The sequence below is a fragment of the Homarus americanus genome, unplaced genomic scaffold, assembly GCF_018991925.1.
Source record: "Homarus americanus isolate GMGI-L3 unplaced genomic scaffold, GMGI_Hamer_2.0 scaffold43152, whole genome shotgun sequence".
Taxonomy (NCBI): Eukaryota; Metazoa; Arthropoda; class Malacostraca; order Decapoda; family Nephropidae; genus Homarus; species Homarus americanus.
This window is the reverse complement of record NW_024720226.1, coordinates 149,634-165,528: the sequence shown is the minus strand read 5'-3', so window position 1 is coordinate 165,528 and position 15,895 is coordinate 149,634. Positions and strand designations below refer to the sequence as shown.

At 37.9% G+C, this 15,895-nt stretch overlaps 1 protein-coding gene across 1 annotated transcript in view; it reads left to right on the top strand.

Annotated features, from left to right (window-relative positions):
• LOC121860457 overlaps positions 1-14,646 on the top strand; it is an 89,791-nt gene extending 75,145 nt beyond the window's left edge. The window contains exon 3 of the mRNA XM_042357613.1: positions 14,454-14,646. Within this exon, the coding sequence (XP_042213547.1) occupies positions 14,454-14,646 (193 nt within the window). The remainder of the gene's footprint in view (positions 1-14,453) is intronic.
• Positions 14,647-15,895: the final 1,249 nt, after the last annotated feature.

Here is a 15,895-nt window from a genome sequence, read left to right as displayed (position 1 = left end):
GTGTGTGTGTGTCGCGTAGTCTCACCTGGTGGTTTGGATGTTGTCAGGAGTATCTCTCTCTCTCTCTCTCTCTCTCTCTCTCTGCAGTACCGACCACAAACATAACATTATTGATGCCAAAGTCTCCGAGGACAACGTGTCTTAGGGTTAAAGAAATAAACCTCAAACAAAAAACAAAAACATCAATGGACCAGCTGATTCACTTGACCAGCTTTGAATAGGAAGAAAAAAGTAAATTTAATGATTCTTTCATGAGTGAAGACCAATTTTATATCACAAGATCTTTATATTGATCAGTTTGTCGTGTCAGAAGACTTTGTTTATCTCTTTGTTTATATCGTTCACCGCCTCCCATCCCCAGTCTCACTACAGTAGGTGGTGCGCGAAGCTTGGTGCCCTGGAGGGTATAAAACCCGTATGGGGGGATGCTCAGTGGACAGTGGTTCTTCCTTTTGTTTGTGTTCATCTTCCTTACTTGTCCGGGATGTCTCGTGCACCCACTGAACCAGGAAGTTGAAATATTAATAAAATAGCGATCACGTACTTTGGGGAAAATTATATTATTTTTATACGTTTTTGTTCGTATTTAGTTGACGGTGCGGTAGGTGGTGGACTGTACGTGTGGTTGAGTGACATAAGTCATGTTTATTCCCCGGTATTTTTAATTTCATAAGAGGAATGTATTGACACTGTTCCCTTGTTGAAGTCAGAACACCAATGTGTTTATATTCTAATATAAACTCGCAAGATAAATATTTCGAAAGTTGATTAATGATTTCAGTGTATTATTCTTAAAAATCACAAGACTAATGTTTAGGCACTGCCTTTTTTCGGGGGGGGGAGAATCAAAGTGGGAAAATTTTATATTTACTTTTTAACTTAGACGATGACTGTGTTCACACCTCTTCATGTAAATTCATAATGGTGTAATGTTGTTTTTGTCAACAGAAAATCTTTTGCAGTTCACAGAATCAATGTTTTTATATTTTTACCAATAGTTTTACCAATATTTTTATTATTTCTTCAAATCTATAAGGAACTCGAGGTTTTGCCAAATATTAAAATATAAAGTAACATAATGTACACACACAGGTACATGAAGACACGACATATGTATTTTCATAAAGAGTCCATCTTATATACCCATTATATACCCCTACCACCACCACGGCCCCGCTATAATACCATCAAAGGCCTGCAGCTGATGAGTCCATATCGTGTGTCTGTGTGTTAGTCTGCTCTTGTCCAGCCACAGAGTGAAACACCCTCCCGGTCTATTTGTGAATATATGTATTACCGGAGTTATGAAGCGTTACCATGGCGATGACCACTGGGATATTATATCCAGGACTGCTTTCCTTGTCTTCGTCTCTCTCTCTCTCTCTCTCTCTCTCTCTCTCTCTCTCTCTCTCTCTCCATCTGTGTTTTTCTTTCTCGCTTTCTGTCTCTGTGTCTGCTTTTGTCTTTCTGTCAACCTTTATCATTGATCCATTAAGTCGTCAGTGATTCATTAACTTGTCATCAGGCGTCATAAAACTTACCTCATCTTATAATTATTGTCGCCTCCCTAACACTCATCGACGAATATTTGTAAGTCACTTCCCACTACGGTGACCTGAGTCAATCAACACATAATCTTCCTCTTCATTCACCGTCACTCGCAAGTTTGATAATGCGAAAAAAAAAATCACAAGATAATCCTTTTCTATTGTGTGTGTGTGTGTGTGTGTGTGTGTGTCATCTTAATCACTCAACACCTGTACTTGATTATCAACTAAATCTGACTGACTTTCCCTTGTGTTGCGCTGTGTGCGATAGGGAAGGGCTTAGACAGGTAGGTAGGCAAGCAGGCATTGAATATGACGTTATCTTCTAAGCAGACGAAAATATTCACCCGTCTCTTGGTGGCGCTGTGGTGTGGTAGGAGGGATTACCACAAACAGGCAGGCTAAGGAGAGGGACGTTGTTTTTCCTCACCCACACGAAAGTTCAGTCAACCATGTAGCCTCAAGTGTCCTCAGGTGCTACTCAGAGTCATGCAAACCAGCTCTCTCTCTCTCACACACACACAATTTACTAGTTTTTGTTTTCCTCATTCTGTCTTTACCACTCTCTCTCTCTCTGTCTCTTTTACATTCTATATTGTATGTCTCTGTCTGTCTGTCTGTCTGTCTGTCTGTCTCTCTGTTTAAAAAAATTCTTTACTATCGTCATTCCGTTGCGCTTGATTCGTATATGATATTTTAGTTCGTGTATAGTGTTGAAAGCAAGTGAGAGAGAGAGAGAGAGAGAGAGAGAGAGAGAGAGAGAGAGAGAGAGATTCTGGACAGCACTCATAACAGGAAAAATGTGCCATGTGCATTTTTCTTCACACATCTTGATTGCTTATATAAAACTTGTCGTTCTCGAGAAATGTGTAGATTAGGACCTTTCTGTTGTTCTGTTTGTTTGTTTGTTTTTCTGCAAATGTTGAAGGAAGGTGCGTGTGTGTGTGTGTGTGTGTGTGTGTGTGTGTGTGTGTGTGTGTGTGTGTGTGTGTGTGTGTGTGTGTGTTTTTGTCTGTCTGTCTCTATGTTTGCATGTGTCATTATTATTATTATTATTATTATTATTATTATTATTATTATTATTATTATTATTATTATTATTATTATTATTATTATTATTATTATTATTATTATTATTATTATTATTATTATTATTATTATTATTATTATTATTATTATTATTATTATTATTATTATTATTATTATTATTACTATTATTATTATTATTATTATTATAATTATTATTATTATTATTATTATTATTATTATTATTATCACAGTACAAATAAAAATAAAACCATATATGAAATTCAAAAAAGCTGTTAACAATTGTAAACAGAATATTCATCAGAAAATACAAACATAACTCCAAAATCAATACATTGGTTAATAAAACGCAATATTTATTTAATTAAAAACTTGTACATATTTTCAAACATCAAAGACATTCACCAGTAAGTGTTTCCGTAGATTATTGATGTAGGGAACTGCTGTGATGAGGAGTAAGGTGTGTACAGGTATCTAATGAGAGTAAGTGAGAGCCTATTGGTGTATCCCAGGTGTGTACAGGGCGTCTTATACCTGCGGGTGATGTTGGCTGTGGTTGTGGCCAGCGTTTGGGGTTGATTGCTACGGGGTATTGAGTTTATCGAGAATTCATCACAGAGTACTAATGAAATGACGTTGATTGAGATTTGCGAATGAGTGGTTAGATGGGAGCAAATTTAGTACTATGATACATATATAGTACATGTCAACACCATCCTACGTACATGTCAGCACCATCCTACGTACATGTCAGCACCATCTTACGTTCACGTCAGCACCATCCTACATACACGTCAGCACTTTACTAAGTACTCGTCAGCACCAGCCTATGTATAGGATGTCACCACCATCCTTCATACACAGCAACCAGGGCCGGATTTACCTACTTGTGGGCCCCAGCCAAACTCATCAGTGGGCCCTACACTTATTGTACAGGGGCCCTTATTGTTGTGAATATATATAATGAAATACTCGGTGTACACTTGAAACAAGGTTATACGCTGGCACACTGCGCGACAAAGTAGTTTCAGTGGGCCCCCAGATACCGGTGGGCCCTATGCCAATGGCCTACTTGACCTATTGGTAAATCCGGCCCTGACGGCAACAGTATCGTATGTACATGTCTCCAATAGCATTAAATGAGACTTTGACAGACTAACCAAACAGAGGCACAATATTCTGTCTAACTAATTATTTACCCTTTGGGAGATGGAGGAAGACACGCTGAGCAAATTCTACCCAAAGTTGAATGTATTACTAAGTTACTGAATCTGACACCATAGTTTAGGGTAACGAGGTTGGGAGTTAATATACAGTACATGTTAAAAAAGAATCGAGAAGGTAGCTAAAGGTATAGTATAGTCACCCGTAAAAAGTGGCCAAAAATCTGAAAACTGATTATTATTATTATTATTATTATTATTATTATTATTATTATTATTATTATTATTATTATTATTATTATTATTGATTGTGCGATTTTTAGTCTTCTGCTATTAATAAAAGCGTTTTGTTTGTCTTCAGTTTACCAAAAGCTTCATGTAGTTAACCAGACGTGGAGCATCAGTGCCAGTATCTTAACGTGACAAAAGAGGCCTAAAACTGAACTCCAGCGAAGTGTCAACTCACGCCGTGTAGTGCCACTGTTAAAATTATGACCTTTGACTTTTAGCAGTTGTCATGGTGATTGTATCTATGTCTAGTACGAGCAGTGATGGTCTATTCGTTCTCCAGTCATATTGCCGGAGACTTACTGAGAAGCTGTGACCGTGAACTTTGAACTTTGATGACCTCAGATATTAACATTTCTGGGAGGGAGGGAGGTGGAGAGTTTGTCACAGCGAAGACATATATTGTATACCAATTATATATATTGTATCTCCTCCAATTTTTCGAGGAGATATAACCTATATACTTGTATAGGCATACACGGAGGTACACTGACCCCACCCCTCCCCCCCAACCTTTTCCTCCTCCGACTCCCGCTGCTCCTGACGAGGCTGTGCAGACAATTCATTCAATTAGTTAGCCGGTATGAGCTAGCTGTCGAGATGGGGGCGGGAGTGAGTAGTGATGGCCAGCTGTCTGTTGATGTGGAAATGTTGACCAAAACAATTTACAAACGTTTGACGTAACGATGGCACCCTTCAGATATATAGCTAGCGGGAGTGCCATGATTGGATGGGTAGGTTGGAATGTTCACTTGTTGTTGTGGTGTGGTGCGAGGGTGTGAGGTTGGTTTTGTGGGGTAGCTGGTGTCTGGTAGCAGGTGTGTGGTTGTTGTTTTGTGGTAACAGGTGTGTGATTGTTGTGTAGTGACAGGTTTGTTTGGTTGTTGTTGTGTAGTGACAGGTTTGTTTGGTTGTTGTGTGGTAAGATGTGTGTTTGTTGTGTAATGAAAGGTGTGTGGCAGCTGTTTGTTTGATGATAAATGAGTTTAATTTATCTTATTAGGGTTTGTCATATATCCAGAGAGAGAGAGAGAGAGAGAGAGAGAGAGAGAGAGAGAGAGAGAGAGAGAGATTGTAAAGATACCGGTATATTATATTTCTAAAGGCAATTATTGTTTTTATTATATACATTAATATAATAATTTTTAGACTAAGTAGCTTGTTACAGGATTTTCCATGAATCACCTATGTTTTTTAAATTAAATTGGGATGGGTTTCTAAGCAATTCATTATTATCATTATTATTAGTAGTAGTAGTAGTATTTTTTTATCTAATGTCCTTTGTGTATAAATATTTTCAAATATATAGTCCATAACAAAGCCAATAACCTACAGTGGTTTTATGTAGATGGACTCCTACACTGATCTAATGAGCGTGTGACACCCTAAACAAAGCCAGATTCAGCCTTTGTTCATGTTACACACAGTACAGGACAAACGCACGCGGGGAAAATCATTTGATTTGCACACCTTTGTAATTTGCATCGAGTTCCATTGCTTGGTTTCAGGACAGAGTTATTGTCGATTTCCATGGTGTGTGTTGTCTTATTCTGTGGCAGTACCATCGGTGGAGGTTAGTCTGTGGTCAGCAACGAACATAGCTGTAGTTGAGTTAATAATCATTTGGTGTTGACAGTATTTGTTATCGTTAGCAAGTTCTATGTTGTTTAAATTCAGTGCAGTGTTTTTGTTGATTTCCAGAATATATTGTCATACTATTCCTCCTGTTATTTGGAAGTCTGGGAAACAAGCTGGAGTTCACAAATCTGAAATTTTGTACTCAGTAAATACAGCCCGAGAACTTTTATAAGTGGAGGACTGTGGTCGCCAACCCTTAGATATGAGGACGGTACTCTGATTGATTGATACATTATAACACCAAGTGATATTATTCTCCACTGAAACCTTATTGTAATATTTATATATATCAAATAGAGTTAAAATTAATTGCTAATTGAATTTTCGTGTTCACAGATTTCGTGCCACATAAACGGATAAACATCACACGAACACACGCAGGGACTAAAAATGTATATTACTAAGACCATCCTGAATCACCATATAATATTTACACCTTTTCCATGTGTACTGTAGTCTTCATTCTTCACCTCAGTACTGTTGCCCGATTTCCAGCTAGTGTGAGTGTGTGTGAGTGTGTGAGTGCGTGTGTGTGTGTGTGAGTGTGTGTGTGTGTGTGGCGGCGACACTTAATGTTGTCGGGGTGGCGGAACAAGACAGGCTCCAGCGGGGGTCGAAGGTTCTCCTATTTTTTTGATGCGGACGGCTGGTGAGGTCGGTGTGTCTCAGGGCAACCAAGAGGGGGGATTAGAGTCGACAACCATAAAGATATTGAAGTTGAGTAGTTATTTCGTGGACCTCTTTCAGTATTTTGTGTCCGGACTTTAAATATATTATTGTTTTATTCGATTGGCCTTAATGGGTCATATGCTTGTAATGGTTTCAGTTTCATCGTCTCAACTCAATGTACAGTACGACGGAAATGAACGTCCATGTTGTCAAAGCTACTTAGAAAACACTTATATTTCTATCCATTTTAATTCTAGTTATGTTTTTAGCTATTTTATTTTATATATATATACTGTTTATTCACATTTACTCTAGATATATCTTATGCAACTTTTTTACTCGTATTTCAATATATTTATTTCATTTACTCATTCTAACGTATTGATAAATGTATAATCCAGTTAGCCATCTTCACCAAGAGCACAACATCTGACTAAACTCTCTGGTAGATGTCCTGTGGCTCTAGTGTAACATTCAGTGAACAGGAACATGGGCGGCGTGGTGTAACTGGAGTGATGAAGAGCCTCCCTGTACTGTGTTGTGATCCTTACCTTGTATCACGGAGGAAGAACTGGTCGAGTGTATACTTCAGAAACTAAATTATCAGCTTTTAATTCGAACATATCTATATGTCTATATGTCTAGGTATGAGAGAGAGAGAGAGAGAGAGAGAGAGAGAGAGAGAGAGAGAGAGAGAGAGAGAGAATATCTATTTTTTATTCATTATTATTTTATAATGTTCCTATGAATCATTATTAGTGGCTAGCGTCTACTAAAGTTATTTATTGTATATCATAAAATCCTTTACTTAGCGTCACTGCGGCAGTCTTCACCTGACCCCACCTGACCACTGGCCATAATCTCACTTTAATGTGTTTAGAGCGAGTCGTGATCTGAGTGTCTAGATCAGTGACTCACGCAGGGGAGGGAAACTGCAGTGTTTTTATAGTGTTTTGTGGAGGGTAGTGAAGTTGACAGTGTCTGAAGACTTGCCAGCATACGACACTGACACGCTCCTGAAGGTATCAGTGGGTTACACACCTGATGAAAATTACACAAAGTTGCAGTTTCCATTTCTTGTGGTGTTTTCCCTGGAGTGTTGTGTGGTTATGTATCTAGCAGCTGCGTCAGTCATTCATTTCTCTGAACACCGATGCTGCCTGAATTATTCATTCACCGAAGTAACCAGGTAGTGTAGCTTATAGTGAATTTATACCGTAGTCACCCTCTGTTATGTTGCGTGTGCTGCACGAACCCTGGAGTTGTTTCCACTGGCCTTATCCTCCTGACATTACACGACCATACAATATGTGGGAAAAACCATGTATAATTAATACTGTACTGTAGGCAATGATACATAGTAGTGGGGGGGGGGGGGTGATACAGCTCTAAAACCCAAGGTATAAAACTTCTTGGCTTCGGGAATGATTGATTCGGTTATCTCTCAGGTAGAGGTGAGTGTGTGATAGTATTTGGTGTGGCAGCGAATTTTAGGGGTTTCCAAAGTTCTTCCCAAAAGATATCCCGAAGGTTGTCCCTAATCTTTTAAAGCTTTTCTTGGGGTTTAGTGCTGCTTCTGGACCGAGTTGGTGTTACCTGGTCATTTTTTTTATCCAGTGTTGGTAATTTTGAGGATTTCTATAAAATTTTCCTCCAGATGCTAGCAGGGTTGTCCACATTCTCTACAGGCTATACACAGGATTATTTAGAACCTCTGCTTGGTTCTCGTTGGCATCAGACAGGTAACTTTGTAGTCGTCTGGTGAGTGTGAGGACTTTCATCACTTATTAAGTACTATAGATTTGTTATCATCATTAGTAGATGAGGGTGACAAAACTCTCTCTCTCTCTCTCTCTCTCTCTCTCTCTCTCTCTCTCTCTCTCTCTCTCTCTATATATATATATATATATATATATATATATATATATATATATATATATATATATATATATATATATATATATATATATATATATATATTTATATACATACATACAGAACTTCTCTCTCCCTCACTCGCCCTTCTCCACCCCCACATCTCAACTGCGTCTGCAATCAGGTGTGGTCCCAGTATTTACATATGATAGTGTTACTCGCTGACGTAGAAAGTGTGGCCCTGGTTTTATCATTGAGACACTGCCCCAGATCCCACCTGTGATAACAAGGCCCACCTGCTGCTCTCACCCAGCTGCCGTTGCTTCAGAGGTTCGTACCCGGGTCCCACTCACAATAGACTCGTTTAATTGGGCTCCAGTCTTACTTGGCACTGATCTTAATCGGCCCCATTTTATCTTCACCGTTAGGATTAGCACTCAATCCTAATAGACACCTATTACAAAAGTAAGATTAGGTTTGGCTAGGTTGGAACAAAATAGGACTGGGGTTCACTTGATCCGGAGCACACACACACACACACACACACACACACACACACACACACACACACACACATACACACATACACACACACGCACGCAGATAAAACTTGCTGCCTCAGTGCAATATCGACGTCATATTGTGTGTTCAATTTGTGTCCTACTGCATCTTAAGGGCGGGCGGTAGATGCCTCAACATATATCCTCCTGGGGGAACTTTTATCTTACAAAATATTGAAAATTCGAGTCTGGTGTTGTGTTACTTTGACCATTAATTCACAACACTTTGACGTCACTTTAGCTGAAATCACTTGATCAGGAAAGATGATGATAACAATAGATATTCGGTAAAAAAGTGACTTCTCTACTGATGTTTGTTCAGTATTTTGAATGGTGGAGAAAAAAGAGGGAGAAGAGTATATTGTTTTCAGAAGAGGAGATCCCCAAAGGCACGACTATTTCTTATGGGAAGTTGGTAGAGTTTTATAAAGGTTTTAAATAATGCTGATGAAAAAGGAAAATGTAATCCTATGTTTGTTTGTAGTGTTGAAATCTATTATATTAGTACAGTAGCTCTTTTATTACTCTCTTATAAGTGTACTAACAATGTTTTTAACTTATTGTAAATGATATAGTGTGGAGGAAACACGTTTATAGTCATTCTGGTGCCTTTAACACCTTGTTTTAATAAGTTGGTAAAGACTTAGACAATAGAGGGAAAGTTTTGATTGGATGTCGTTGGTATAATGGCGTGACGTCGATTACTCCATGCCAGCGTAAAAAATAATTACATAAACTTGATCATCATAAAAAAATAAGAGATTTCAGGGATGACCTAAGATACTTGAAGGCTCAGTGAAGCCGAGTGGTGACCAGCTAGACTTAAGCTAATTCAGTAAATTTATCATCACGTATGAGATATTCAGATACAAATAAGGTGGTTTATAAATAAAGTGGATTTTTCCAATCAGATTTCAACAGAGTGCACAAGCTTAACCTCGTAAAAAATAAGAGAGTTCCAGAATTAAAAAAAAAAAAAATATATGATTATTGTTGAGAATTTAAGATAATCTTCACGTAAAGTAACTTGAGAAAGATGAAGCTTGAGAACGAACCTTGATAATCCAAAGACAAACAAAGTTGTGACAAGCCCACACTACATTAACTCGAGTACACTTATGTTATATCATCATAATTATCGCTGAGGACACGAGATGACGACTGAGTGCGTACTGGGTGCCTCCTGATTTGCGCCGGGTAGTTTGAGTTCGCTCTTGGAATATGGACCTTGAGGCTCTCTCCGATACACTTGTGTTATGCTCATCTAATTTACCTCCGACCAGATATTATGTTTCATTTTTGTTTGTTAATTTAGCGGCCACCTGCTGCTGCTGCTGCTGGCTCTGCTCCCTGTGTTGTGACTCTGTTGGTGCTTTATTCTGGCTGTTGTTCTTATTTGTTATTATTATTGTTTGTGTTGTTGTTATGGTAATGATGTGTGTGTGTGTGTGTGTGTGTGTGTGTGTGTGTGTGTGTGTGTGTGTGTGTGTGTGTGTGTGTGTGTGTGTGTGCTTGTTTGTATGTCTACTGTATCTGAATCTTTACCTGAGTTTGTATCTGTGTATGCATTGTAATTATTCGTACCTACTGATAGTTGACGTGTGTCTGTACTGATGTTTGTACTGTACCTGTAATAGTATTTGTATATGTAACCTACACATGTACTTGTCAATTTACCTCTGCTTGTATTTGTTAATTGCTTCGTATTTGTATGTGCACCTGAACTCGCACTCGAAATTCTACCTGTAAATGTTGTTATATATCTGCCTGATCCCTGCACATGATTTGTACATACACTTGTATCTGTATTGAGGCTGTATATGTATTACTACTGGTATATGTACTTATAAAATGAACCTCTGCTTGATATGCAAATCTACCCTAAACTGATATTTGTAAATTAAAAGAAAAAAATAGATTGAATTAAATATGTCAATTTTTGCCCCCTGCTGGTAGTGACTCTTTACTCTCATCCTTTAACTGGTTCATATTTTGCCAACATTCACATTTGATGTCGCATCATTATGTGTTTATAGTCGTCGAATCTTAAGTATTTCCCTGACGTTTTATCGAGAGTAATATTAATTTTGTTCATAAATATTCTTGGTTAGTCTGACATCCAGGTATATATATTTTGTTTTTATTATTAATTTATTTATTTTTAATTCTCTACTAGTTGACTTTTTTTTTCTCTATTTACTAATATTAGACGAAATTTCTCAGGTGCCAGTATAACTATTTTGCTATACACTAAATTTTTCTAGGGATTTGTAAATGTTTTTCTTTAAATATTTTTCTTTTTTATATATTCAGGGCCCGGTAAACACCTCTGTCCTTCAGCACAAAGTTCCTGTATTTTGTCTTTGTTAAAGGTATATATAATCTTTAAATACTAGATAGAATCTTTTCACTTTAATATCAGTTATTTGTGAAGATCAAAAACCTCCTCCTTCAGAGTCTTGTTATTACGACTCGCGAGATCTTATGTAGATTCTCACTACAACCTGATTGATCAAAGGCTTCAACGCTATATTGCATTTACGCACTTTTTGAGTTCAGTGATCACCAGAAGCTCTTAGACGATTTATCTCAAATCTGGGACACATTATCGACGCAGTTTGATGTTTGGAAGTTGTGTGAGAGAAGCTGCTGCGTGAGGCTACACAGGCTGGGTTTGTTTATATAATAATGGTAGATTCTGATGATTATGTTGTATTGTTATTTGTTAAGTTATTGGCTTTATGAATGATAGGTTTAAGGTTAAGGCTTTATTATTATTATTATTATTATTATTATTATTATTATTATTATTATTATTATTATTATTGTTGTTGTTGTTGTTAGTATTATTATTATAGGGGAGGATTTAATAATATTTGAATTAGGCGTGTGTGTAAATATCCTAAAAATAGTGCGTATCGCAAAGGTTGGTAGCTCTGGCTGTTCTGCAGAGCGGCAAAATTACTGTAAACACACGGTCGTTCATATCCGACTCCCTAGGAATTATCGCTGTAATTTCAGCAGGTATGTGATTGAGTTGCGGGGGGAAGGGTGAATATTATGTGTAAACAAGTGTAGATCACTGGGATAATAGCTGGAGGTATAAACAGTATGAATCTTGTGAAGCTGTTATCCAATGATGGAGAGAGTTGGTGATGGGAGCAACGAGGGGAATTTAGAGGTATTTTAATCTGTGACCTTGCTGCTCCAAGAATGGTTACCATGAGGCCCAGCTGTGTTTGGTAGTGTGACATGATCCTGTTGCTTGGTGAGAAATCTCCAGTGTTTAACTGTAAAACTTTGCTACTAGGAACCAATGAGTGGTGCTCCAAATAGCATCTCAGTGGACGCGTGCATGTCGCATATACCAACATCAAGTGAAAATTAGGCAGATATTCACTGCCAACGGTGATGATATCAAATGTTATACCTAGCAAGGTGACCCAACCACCGTGAACTGATAATATGACTAAACACATTGAATATAGTGGTGTGAACAGTGGTTGTTGTCTTGTAGAGCTGTGTATTGCTCGTAACAAGGACATCAAGAAGTTGCCAACCAGTGCATAGTGGTGGATAAGGTAGCAGTGCTGTGATAGAGTAAACTTTAAGATTGTAAAGAAAAGAAGTAATCTTATTAACTCAATTAAGCTAACAATAGTGGAGACCTGCTGGAGAGTGCATGACCTAGCGAGTGAGTGTACTTGATTCTTAGTGTGAGGGAGACTGGTGTTTGTGATGTAATATGGTGGTGGTGGGGAAGAGTCTCAGTATTGGCTCTAATTTTGTTTTAATGCATTTGCTATTCGTTTAAAGAGTTTTATGGTATTTTCCTTTACACACACACACACACACACACACACACACACACACACACACACACACACACACACACGATAAATTATCATAAGGAGAACGACCTTACCTGAACCAAGGTAACAGGCAGCGGATTCTCATTCTCACACGTTTCACCTGAGTCTTACCTCTCACGCTATGCATTTGTTCTCCTCTGAAGGGAAGAGGAAGAGTTAGAGGAGCATCACACACACACACACACCCTGACCATGAGAAAGAAATACAGGAAACACACAAACTAAACGGAATTTGAAAACCATTCTTAGTGGGTTTTTTTTATCAATGGATGTTCAGTATAGGAGGCGAGGCTTTGGTGAGTGTGTCAGTTGTACAGGAACACTAAATAATCTTACCAGTGTTCGGTCCTTCGTTGTGATTACAGTTTCTTTCATTTTTACTATTTTTCTGTCAGTCCGCGAATTTCTTAGACTGTCACTCGCTAGAAATATTTGGTGTATGATATTGAAGTGATGTCCAATACTGTTTTTTTTTATTATTATTATTGTATATTTGTTTTTCCATCTAGTAATTCCAGTTCTTTTTTTTTCAGATGTTTATATTCATTCATGATTCTGTTTAATCTATATTTTTGTTTTATAATTATAATTTTACTCTTTTTTACTTTCACGTTTTCATTTTAAGAGTTTGTGGATCACCTGAAGATTAGACACCCGAAATTACTTCCCCAGATGACTAAACACTAATGCTACCTGGGAACCAAACCCTCACCTGATTTTTTTATTTATTTATTTATTTATTTATTTATATTTTAAGTGTTTCTGTGTTGCTCAGCCAACTTGATTTTATGTTTTAAATTATGTGTCTTTTTAGGGCAGTTTTCTCACGGTTACGCAGTGAGCTCCCTGCTGTTGGTACGTGTTAGAGCCAGGCTTATATCTTGTGCTCTCGTCTTCCGTTAATTCTGTACAACCAACTTACATGAAAACATAAGTTAAGCTGCCGTAGAGTTTAAGCTGTGATGACACATACAGTATACCGTTAAGTTGTATGTAGGTAAACTTTAGCAGCCAGACACACCTAAAGATCTACAGTATACATATGTTTTCCTTGTTTTCATCTCAACGTGGTTACCTACATATTAGGCGCACTCACCGACTGTTCTGGGGGCGGTGGTTCGATTCCCGGGTGCTCCCAGTTCACCCAGCTGTAAATGGGTACCTACGTTTACAACTGAGGGAAGTGAATACGGTGTAGAGCAGTACCGACCATGCTGCCTTCTTGTGTACCGATGACTGTATACAGTGTGCTGTTATCATCACTGTCCGTGACGGGCAGCCATGCTTATGGAACCCACTTACACCTGCATATTATAATTAATTACGTGTATTTTGTGTCTGTTGGTGTATATTAGTAAGGTGACAGGTGAAAATGCTTAAATTACATGAACGCAAAATGTATCAAAAACATTAATATCTAAACTTACCTTTTTCTATAGTGATTTCAAACGCTGTTCCCAGATGACACACACACACACACACACACACACACACACACACACACACACACACACACACACACACACACACGCGCGCGCGCGCGTATTGTAATAATGTAAGATAATTTATTTCTTAACCAACCTCTTACAGAAGTGTACTTAAGATATTTCATGTTGGAAGTTTGGTAGGCCTCCCCCTCCCCCTTCTCTGGACCCGCCTCTTTAATTTACGTGTTGCTGTGATTTGTGTTGGAAGTTTCTGCTGCCAGGGTTTAATTACTAAACTGTTCAGTAACTCTTTATGTCTGCAGTATAGTCAGCAAACTTGGTAACACTGGGTCATTGTCTCCTGCAGACGCATCAACGTGACCAACTTTGGCCCCCGGGAGGCTTGTCTCTCACCCCTGGAGGAGCAGAGGACCTTCATCATCCTCGCCACCTCCAAGACCGGTCGTCGTCTGCGTGCCCACTACGACCACCCAGGAGGCGCCGCCGTCCAGTGGACCAAAGAAAACGAGGAAGAAGTGTGGAGGGCCTTAGGTAAGTGACTAAGTTATTGCTCCTGGTTGAACTTTCCACTTATTGTATTGCGTTAAGGTGAGAAAATCTACCACTTATTATACGGGCAATATAAGCCAAGCAAACAGAGTTTAGCGAACCAAAAGGCAGATTAGTTCGGTTAGTTCCGATTTACTGCGTCCGTGTTTGTTTTTCGGAAAATAACTCCACAGTTAATGATTTAGTAGTCTTGTCTGTGATTCCGTTTTAAGATTGATAATTTTGCGATCCCTGGAGAGTTTTCGTGTCTGTTATTTATCTAGTGATTTTTATGTTATTGACTTGTATAAATATTCACATCGTTTGCCAAGTTTTCAGGGTATTTATTGAAACAATACACAAAGGCCTGCGTTTGTGTGTGTGTGTGTAGGCGTTTCATTTGGACAAATTTTAGCATTTATCCTTGTTATAATATGTTCGTAATATATGTTACAATGTCTCACCTATACATACGTTACAGTGATATAATAAGCGCTACAGCGATTCAGTTGTGTATGTTACAGTGACCGGATTAAATACAGAGAAAGAGTTTATCTCTAACGTAACTGAAATATACTGTATTTACTGGGATCAACAGAGGCATATTGTCGGTAATCATGGGCTTGTTTTAACACCGAGAGAACAATAAAAAGACAAGGCTAGTCCAGTAAAGATGATCGGTACTAATTTATAACTTTATTTTAGTTGTTTTGTGGTGAAGGTAACGCACTGGTTCATGGGTGTCATTACTAACATCTGCCGAGTATTACACAAGAGCTGCCACAGTTAACAGTAATAGTTTATAACGTACATTATCGGAAAAATTAAATTATACTGTCAATACTTGATATAGAAAGTCTTATCCTCACTCACACTACACTACATGTCACCCTTAATCTTATGTAACTCGTGCTAAAGATAATACAATAACAGGTGAATTATCAGTATAAACACATACACTACACTACACGTACAAACATTGGCTGACTTTGTATTAACGGCTAATGTAGAGGAAAATAATTAAATTAACAGACATCGACGGATAAGTGTTTATTGTTAGATATGAATACATAATTTCACTCTGTTACTTTTTTAAATTAAATTTTTTACGGGCATTAGCCCACCCGGGCACAGGTCATTTTATGATGATCTACATCAAGGTCCAGGGGGCGAAAATGTAATAAAATAATAATAATAATAATAATAATAATAATAATAATAATAATAATAATAATAATAATAATAATAATAATAACAATA